The sequence below is a fragment of the Phyllostomus hastatus genome, unplaced genomic scaffold (genome assembly GCF_019186645.2).
Source record: "Phyllostomus hastatus isolate PE091 unplaced genomic scaffold, TTU_PhHast_1.1 phas_contig_1021, whole genome shotgun sequence".
In the NCBI taxonomy this organism is placed as follows: Eukaryota; Metazoa; Chordata; class Mammalia; order Chiroptera; family Phyllostomidae; genus Phyllostomus; species Phyllostomus hastatus.
The window spans coordinates 2953591-2963126 of record NW_025333505.1 but is presented as its reverse complement, the minus strand read 5'-3'; the positions used below and the strand labels follow the sequence as shown (position 1 = coordinate 2963126).

Here is a 9536-nt window from a genome sequence, read left to right as displayed (position 1 = left end):
TGCCCAGTATTTCTTTTTAATGTGGCCCTATTTTGACCCTCCAGAATTTAATGAAGAACCTTGGATGCACTTTTGTTTTTTGTTTATGTTTTTTGTCCATGGAGGGGCAGGGCCAACAGCAAAAAAAGTTTCCAAAAAGACTGTAGAACCCTTCTTGGTCCCTGCTGCCGGCCTTCTCCTTGGTGGGAGGAAGAGCCGTGGTTGCTGCTGCTGGTGCTGCCTGTCCTGCTGGTGCTGCTGGTGCTCCTGGTGCTGCTCGCTCTTCTGCCTGAGGTGGTTCGGGAGCCTGAAGAGCCATTCTCTAGGGCTGAGCTGGCAGTGGTGAAGGACCCGAAAGAACCATGATGGAGGGCAGGGCTGGTGGTGGCAGGGCTGGACTCAGGGCAGGAGAGTGTGCTGGATTTGAAACCCTCTAGTTTCATGGCCCCCCTTCACTTGTGCGCTGGCATTGGAGACATCCACCCTCCATGCCAGGCTGGAGGTCGTGATGACCACCTCTGGTTCTGTGGTGGCAGATGTGAGAGCCAGCTCCATTGGCTCATTGGAGGTTGTGGTGGCCACCTGTGCTTGGGAGCTGGCAGATGGGACAGCCAGCTCCATTGGCACAAAGGAGGTTTTGGTGGCCACCTCCCCTTGTGAGCTGGCAGATGGGACAGCCAGCTCCATTGGCACACAGGAGATTGGGGTGGCCACCTCCCTTGTGAGCTGGCAGATGGGACAGCCAGCTTCACTTCCGTTCCTATGGTGGAGATGGCCACCTTGTGTGCCATACTAGGTGTGGAGACAGTCCCCCTTGGTGCCATGCTGGTGGCACGGACAGGCACCCTCACTGGCACATTGGTGGGTGGGCCAGTCGACCTGTTGTTTTGCTCTCCGCTGCCCGCAGCTCCAGCGTTGTGGATCGATGTTGTCTTTGTTCCGGGGAGGAGCAAGGTCTTACACGCACCGTGTGGCCTCTGTTGTTCATGTTTGTGCTGCGGAGGATTAAGTAAGTGCCCATGATATTATCGAAGGCTTTGTGGGCCACCGATTCCCTTAGCTCCTCCTGGGTGTACCCTGAGGTGTTTCATTTGTTCGCTGATCTGGGGGTCGATATCACCACACAGTGGCTCACTGTGTAAGTTCACTCCCTCCTTTTGCCCTCTGTTGACCCAGGGGTCCTTTATGATGGCATCCAGGGTTGGCCTCTGGGCGGCGTCAAGCGTCAGGATGTTCTGTAGAAGATCTTGGCATCCTCCGAGAGGAAATGGGGTAGGAGGAAGTACCCTCTCAAGACCCGTCTCTTCACTTCCCAAAAGTTCTCCCCCTCGAACGGGAGCCTCCCGGTCACCAGCTGGTAAAGGACGACTCCGAGGCTCCAGATATCGACCCTCTGGCCGTCATAGGGCTCGCTACTCAGGATCTCCGGGGCCACGTACCACATGGTCCCACAGAATGAGGTCAGCTTGCATTTCCAAAATTCTTTGCTAAGGCTGAAATCGGCTAGCTTGACATTGTTGTCAGTGTCTAGCAGGATGTTTTCAGGTTTCAGATCTCTGTGCTTGAACCCCTTTTGGTGGCAGTGATGTAAGGTAGACACCAGCTGTCTAAAGATGGTCCTGGCCTCCTCTTCTGTCCAGGCACCATGCTTTTTCAGATGAGTGGCTAAGTCACCTCCCCTCAGGTGTTCCACAAGCAGGAAATACTCTTCTGTGTAAAGGGCTTCAAACAGTCTCACTATGTTTGGATGGCTGAAGTGTTTCAGGCAACGAAATTCTCCAAAACCTAGAGAATATTCGAACCTGTTGATGACTCCCCTACCTTCTCCTGCTGCCTTACGACTTTAATCCTGAGGGTATTCAATGGGATAAATCACTGAAATGAGAATCCCTATCTCAGGTTCAGCTTTAGGAGACGGGCATGTCTAAAAGTTTCATGGCACTGCAAAATGGTGCTGCTGGTGTTCCTGCTGCTGCTGCTGGCGCTGGTGTTGCTGGTGCTGCTGCTTCTCCTGCTGGTGCTCCTGGTGCCGCTATTCCTACTGCTTGGGGTGGAGAGAGAGTTTGAAGAGCCATTCTGGAGGACTGAGCTGGGATTAATGAGGGAGCCAAAGAGCCACCTGGAGTGCCAACCTGAGGGTGGTGAGGGACCCCCAGAGCCAACTGGAGGGCCAGGCTGAGGGTGGGGAGGGAGCCTGAAGAACCCTTCTGGAGCGCCAGGCTGAGGCTGGTGAGAGTGTTGGAAGAGCCGTTCAGGAGTGCTAACCTGGGGTTGGTAAGGCAGCCCAAAGAGCCACTCAGGATGGCCAAGCTTAGGGTGCTGAGGGAGCTGGAAGGACCATTCTGGATTCCTTACCTGGGTGTAGTGAGGGAGCCTAAAGAGGCTTTCTGCAGTGCTCACCTGGGGGTGGTGAGAGAGCCTGAAGAGCAATTCCGGAGGCCCAGGCTGAGGATGGTGAGCAGCCGGAGGGGTCAATCTGGAGGCCCAGGCTGAGGATGGTGAGCAGCTGGGGAAGGGTCATTCTGGAGGGCCAGGCCTAGGATGGTGAGCAGCAAGAGGGGTCATTCTGGAGGGCCAAGGTGCTGGTGTTCAGGGAGCAGGAAGAGACATTGTGCAGGTGTTGGGCAACCCCTCATAGTTTGGCTTTATCTCTCCAGTGTGTGTGTTTACTGTGGCCCTATTTTGACCCTCCAGAATTTAATGGGCAACCTTGCATGCACTTTCGTTTTTTCTTTATGTGTTTTGTCCATGGAGGGGCATGGCCAACAGCAGAAAAGTTTCAAAATACACTGTAGAACCCTTCTTGGTCCCTGCTGCCGGCCTTCTCCTTGGTGGGAGGAAGAGCCGTGGTTGCTGCTGCTGGTGCTGCCTGTCCTGCTGGTGCTGCTGGTGCTCCTGGTGCTGCTCGCTCTTCTGCCTGAGGTGGTTCGGGAGCCTGAAGAGCCATTCTCTAGGGCTGAGCTGGCAGTGGTGAAGGACCCGAAAGAACCATGATGGAGGGCAGGGCTGGTGGTGGCAGGGCTGGACTCAGGGCAGGAGAGTGTGCTGGATTTGAAACCCTCTGGTTTCGTGGTCCCCCTTCACTTGTCCGCTGGCGTTGGAGACATCCACCCTCCATGCCAGGCTGGAGGTCGTGATGACCACCTCTGGTTCTGTGGTGGCAGATGTGAGAGCCAGCTCCATTGGCTCACTGGAGGTTGTGGTGGCCACCTGTGCTTGGGAGCTGGCAGATGGGTCAGCCAGCTCCATTGGCACGAAGGAGGTTTTGGTGGCCACCTCCCCTTGTGAGCTGGCAGATGGGACAGCCAGCTCCATTGGCACACAGGAGATTGGGGTGGCCACCTCCCCTTGTGAGCTGGCAGATGGGACACCCAGCTTCACTTCCGTTCCTGTGGTGGAGATGGCCACCCTGTGTGCCATACTAGGTGTGGAGACAGTCCCCCTTGGTGCCATGCTGGTGGCACGGACAGGCACCCTCACTGGCACATTGGTGGGTGGGCCGGTCGACCTGTTGTTTTGCTCTCCCGCTGCCCGCAGCTCCAGCGTTGTGGATCGATGTTGTCTTTGTTCCGGGGAGGAGCAAGGTCTTACACGCACCGTGTGGCCTCTGTTGTTCATGTTTGCGCTGCGGAGGATTAAGTAAGTGCCCATGATATTATCGAAGGCTTTGTGGGCCACCGATTCCCTTAGCTCCTCCTGGGTGTACCCAAGGTGTTTCAATTTTTCGCTGATCTAGGGTTCGATATCACCACACAGTGGCGCGCTGTATAAGTTCACTGCCTCCTTTTGCCCTCCTTTTGGCAGGGGACAGGTGGTCGTGGATTTGACACTCTCTGGTTTTATGACCACCTTCACTTCTCCACTGGTGGTGGAGACACCCACCCTCCGTTCCACACCGGTGCTTGGGATGGCCTCCTCTGCTTCTGTGCTGGCTGATGGGACAGCCAAAATCACTTCCAAACTGGGGGTCGGGATGGCCAACGACACTTCTGTGCTGGCTGATGGGACAGCCAAATTCACTTCCAAACTGGTGGCAGGGATGGCCACCTTCTTTGCCACACAGGTGGTGGAGAGAGTCCCACTTGCTGCCACGCCAGTGGTAGGGACGGCCACCCTCACTGCCACGTTGATGGGCAGATTGGTAGATTTACTAGTTTTCTCTCCTGCCGGCTGCAGCTCCTGGGCTGTGGAAAGATGTCTTCCTTGATCAGGGAAGTGGTAGGGCCTTACTTGTACTGTATGGCATCTGGTCTTCATTTTGGTGCTATGGAGGGTTCAATATGTAGCCATAATGCTGTTGTATTTGGGGGCCATGGATTCCTTTATGTCTTCCTGGCCAAACACCAGATTTTTCATTTTATTGGTGACCTGGGAGTTGACACCACCCCAGGGTGGCTCACAGCATAACTTCATTCCCTCACTCTGGTCTATATTGACCAGGGCTCCTTTATAATAGTGTCCAGAGTTGGCCTCTGGGCGGGTTCAAGGGTAATCACTTTTCTTCACACATGGTGACATTCTTCAGAGACAAATTAGGGTACAAAGAAGTGCCCTGTCTATGTCTGTGTCTTCACCTCCCCAAAGTTCTGACCCATGAACGGGAGCCTCCCCGTCACAATCTGATCAAGGATGACGCCGAGGCTCCAGGTGTCCACCTTTGGGCCGTCATACGGTCAGCTCCTCAGGACCTCTGGGGCCGTACATGAAACAGTATCCCAGAAAGTACTGAGTCCGTTGTCTGAAAAGTCTTTGCCGAGCCGAAATCAGCTAGTTTGACATTGTGATCAGCATCTAGGAGGATGTTCTCCAGCTTAAGGTCTACAAGTACGAAGCCCTTCTGGTGAACAGAGTGTAACGCAGACTCGAGTTGTCTGAACAGGGTCCGGGCCCTCCTCTTCCCTACGGGCACCAGGATTCTCAAAATAATCAAAGAATGGGCCATTGCTCATGTGTTCCATGAGCAAAAACATACTGGTCTTGCATGGCAATGGCTTCAAACAGTTTGGTGATGCTCTGATGGTTTAAGCTTTCCAGCAGTGAAATTCTCTAAAACCTGGAGAGGAGCCCCGCCTGTTGACGATTTTCACTGCTACCTCGGTGCCTGTTACAAAGTGCTGGGCCAGCGTAACCCTCACAAAGGACCCCATGCCGATTTTGCTCAGTGGGACTCAGCCTCCAACATGACACTCCTGTCAGGGGTGACGATAAAGTCCCCAGAGGGGTTGGGCAGCCTCATGCAGCTTGGCTTGAACTTCCCAGTATACTGTGGCCATACGTTGGCCATCCGCATTTAAGAAATAATCTTGGGTGGACTTCTGTCCCTTTGTGATGTTCCTTGAGGCTGGAGGGGAATGGCAGACAGCAGAAAACTTGGCGTGAAGAACGGCAGGGCCCTTTCAGGTGCCCACTGGAGGCCTTCGCTGTGGTGGGAAGAAGAGCCTTGGGTGCTGCTGCTGGTGCTGCTGCTGCTGCTGCTGCTGCTCCTGCTCGTGGTGCTGCTCTTTCTGCTGCCTAAGCTGGAGAGGAAGCCTGAAGAGCAATTCTGTAGGGCTGAGCTGGCAGTGGTGAAGGACCCCAGGAAACCATGATGGGGGTGGCAGGGCTGCAGGTGGCAGGGCTGGACTCAGGGCAGGAGAGTGTGCTGGATTTGAAATCCTCTGGTTTCGTGGTCCCCTTCACTTGTCCGCTGGCGTTGGAGACATCCACCCTCCATGCCAGGCTGGAGGTCGTGATGACCACCTCTGGTTCTGTGGTGGCAGATGTGAGAGCCAGCTCCATTGGCTCACTGGAGGTTGTGGTGGCCACCTGTGCTTGGGAGCTGGCAGATGTGACAGCCAGCTCCATTGGCACAAAGGAGGTTAGGGTGGCCACCCCCCCTTGTGAGCTGGCAGATGGGACAGCCAGCTTCACTTCCGTTCCTGTGGTGGAGATGGCCACCCTGTGTGCCATACTAGGTGTGGAGACAGTCCCCCTTGGTGCCATGCTGGTGGCACGGACAGACACCCTCACTGGCACATTGGTGGGTGGGCCGGTCGACCTGTTGTTTTGCTCTCCGCTGCCCGCAGCTCCAGCGTTGTGGATCGATGTTGTCTTTGTTCCGGGGAGGAGCAAGGTCTTACACGCACCGTGTGGCCTCTGTTGTTCATGTTTGTGCTGCGGAGGATTAAGTAAGTGCCCATGATATTATCGAAGGCTTTGTGGGCCACCGATTCCCTTAGCTCCTCCTGGGTGTACCCGAGGTGTTTCATTTGTTCGCTGATCTGGGGGTCGATATCACCACACAGTGGCTCGCTGTATAAGTTCACTCCCTCCTTTTGCCCTCTGTTGACCCAGGGGTCCTTCATGATGGCATCCAGGGTTGGCCTCTGGGCGGGGTCGAGGGTCAGGATGTTCTGTAGAAGATGTTGGCATTCCTCCGAGAGGAAATGGGGTAGGAGGAAGTACCCTCTCAAGACCCGTCTCTTCACTTCCCCGAAGTTCTCCCCCTTGAAGGGGAACCTCCCCGTCACCAGCTGGTAAAAGCTGATATCACACTGACACTCCAAATGTCGACCCTCACGCGGTCTTAGGGCTTGCCCCTCAGAGTCTCTGGGGCCATGTACGTTGCGGTCCCGCAGAAGGAGCTCAGCAGGTTGTGTTTTTCCTCCTTCGTAAAGCCAAAATCGGCTAGCTTCACATTTTTGTCAGAGTCCAGCAGGATGTTTTCCGGCTTCAAATCTCTATGTACAAACCCCTTTTGGTGGCAGTGATGTAAGGCAGACACCAGCTGCCTAAAGATGGTCCTGGCCTCCTCTTCCGTCCGGGCACCATGTTTTTCAATATAGTTGGATAACTCACCGCCGCTCATGTGTTCCATCACTAGACATAATTCATTTTCTGTCGCCATGACTTCAGACAGTTTCGTTATGTTGGGATGGTTGAGGTTCTTTAAGCAGTGAATTTCTCTGAAAGCCAGAGAGGAGCCCCGCCTGCTGATGATTTTTACTGCCACCTCGGTGCCTGTTGCAATGTGGCGGGCCAGCATGACTTTGGCAAAGGACCCTTTACCTATTGTCCTGAGGACTACATAGCCACCAATGCGGCACTCCTTGTCAGAGGCGGATGTAAAGTCCTCAGGCATGGTGACTTCAAAAAATAAATTAAAATAATAAACTGAAAGAAAGGAAAAAACAAAAAACAATAATAATGAAAAGAAAAGAACAAATTAAAAAAAAACAAAACTGGTCCTTCTGCTGCTGGTGCTCCTGGTGCCGCTGCTCCTACTGCTTGGGGTGGAGAGAGAGTTTGAACAGCCATTCTGGAGGACTGAGCTGGGATTAATGAGGGAGCCAAAGAGCCACCTGGAGTGCCGACCTGAGGGTGGTGAGGGACCCCCAGAGCCAACTAGAGGGCCAGGCTGAGGGTGGGGAGGGAGCCTGAAGAACCATTCTGGAGCGCCAGGCTGAGGCTGGTGAGAGTGCTGGAAGAGCCGTTCTGGAGTGCTAACCTGGGGTTGGTAAGGCAGCCCAAAGAGCCATTCAGGGTGGCCAAGTTTAGGGTGCTGAGGGAGCTGGAAGGACCATTCTGGATTCCTTACATGGGTGTAGTGAGGGAGCCTAAAGAGCCTTTCTGCAGTGCTCACCTGGGGGTGGGGAGAGAGCCTGAAGAGCAATTCTGGAGGCCCAGGATGAGGATGCTAAGCAGCCGGAGGGGTCATTCTGGAGGCCCAGGCTGAGGATGGTGAGCAGCAAGAGCGGTCATTCTGGAGGGTGCGGCTGATGATGGTGAGCAGCCGGAGGGGTCATTCTGGAAGGCCAAGGTGGTGGTGTTCAGGGAGCAGGAAGAGCCATTGTGCAGGAGTTGGGCAACCCCTCATAGTCTGGCTTTCTCTCTCCAGTATGTGTGTTTACTGTGGCCCTATTTTGACCCTCCAGAATTTAATGGGCAACCTTGCATGCACTTTTGTTTTTTCTTTATGTGTTTTGTCCATGGAGGGGCATGGCCAACAGCAGAAAAGTTTCAAAATACACTGTAGAACCCTTCTTGGTCCCTGCTGCCGGCCTTCTCCTTGGTGGGAGGAAGAGCCGTGGTTGCTGCTGCTGGTGCTGCCTGTCCTGCTGGTGCTGCTGGTGCTCCTGGTGCTGCTCGCTCTTCTGCCTGAGGTGGTTCGGGAGCCTGAAGAGCCATTCTCTAGGGCTGAGCTGGCAGTGGTGAAGGACCCGAAAGAACCATGATGGAGGGCAGGGCTGGTGGTGGCAGGGCTGGACTCAGGGCAGGAGAGTGTGCTGGATTTGAAACCCTCTGGTTTCGTGGTCCCCTTCACTTGTCCGCTGGCGTTGGAGACATCCACCCTCCATGCCAGGCTGGAGGTCGTGATGACCACCTCTGGTTCTGTGGTGGCAGATGTGAGAGCCAGCTCCATTGGCTCACTGGAGGTTGTGGTGGCCACCTGTGCTTGGGAGCTGGCAGATGTGACAGCCAGCTCCATTGGCACAAAGGAGGTTACGGGTGGCCACCCCCCTTGTGAGCTGGCAGATGGGACAGCCAGCTTCACTTCCGTTCCTGTGGTGGAGATGGCCACCCTGTGTGCCATACTAGGTGTGGAGACAGTCCCCCTTGGTGCCATGCTGGTGGCACGGACAGACACCCTCACTGGCACATTGGTGGGTGGGCCGGTCGACCTGTTGTTTTGCTCTCCGCTGCCCGCAGCTCCAGCGTTGTGGATCGATGTTGTCTTTGTTCCGGGGAGGAGCAAGGTCTTACACGCACCGTGTGGCCTCTGTTGTTCATGTTTGTGCTGCGGAGGATTAAGTAAGTGCCCATGATATTATCGAAGGCTTTGTGGGCCACCGATTCCCTTAGCTCCTCCTGGGTGTACCCGAGGTGTTTCATTTGTTCGCTGATCTGGGGGTCGATATCACCACACAGTGGCTCGCTGTATAAGTTCACTCCCTCCTTTTGCCCTCTGTTGACCCAGGGGTCCTTCATGATGGCATCCAGGGTTGGCCTCTGGGCGGGGTCGAGGGTCAGGATGTTCTGTAGAAGATGTTGGCATTCCTCCGAGAGGAAATGGGGTAGGAGGAAGTGCCCTCTCAAGACCCGTCTCTTCACTTCCCCGAAGTTCTCCCCCTTGAAGGGGAACCTCCCCGTCACCAGCTGGTAAAAGCTGATATCACACTGACACTCCAAATGTCGACCCTCACGCGGTCTTAGGGCTTGCCCTCAGAGTCTCTGGGGCCATGTACGTCGCGGTCCCGCAGAAGGAGCTCAGCAGGTTGTGCTTTTTCCTCCTTCGTAAAGCCAAAATCGGCTAGCTTCACATTTTTGTCAGAGTCCAGCAGGATGTTTTCCGGCTTCAAATCTCTATGTACGAAACCCCTTTTGGTGGCAGTGATGTAAGGCAGACACCAGCTGCCTAAAGATGGTCCTGGCCTCCTCTTCCGTCCGGGCACCATGTTTTTCAATATAGTTGGATAACTCACCGCCGCTCATGTGTTCCATCACTAGACATAATTCATTTTCTGTCGCCATGACTTCAGACAGTTTCGTTATGTTGGGATGGTTGAGGTTCTTTAAGC

At 54.7% G+C, this 9536-nt stretch overlaps 1 protein-coding gene across 1 annotated transcript; it reads right to left on the bottom strand.

Moving 5' to 3' along the window:
• Positions 1-1204: 1204 nt before the first annotated feature.
• On the bottom strand, positions 1205-7099 carry LOC123815332 (serine/threonine-protein kinase MARK1-like). Its single transcript, XM_045833620.1, has 8 exons — positions 6582-7099; positions 6105-6477; positions 5659-5817; positions 4571-4634; positions 3734-4163; positions 3064-3268; positions 2335-2379; positions 1205-1549 (listed from the first exon to the last, which is right to left on the bottom strand). The coding sequence occupies exons 1-8, from the start codon at positions 7097-7099 to the stop codon at positions 1205-1207; spliced, it is 2139 nt and encodes a 712-aa protein (XP_045689576.1).
• Between the last annotated feature and the right edge of the window lie 2437 nt (positions 7100-9536).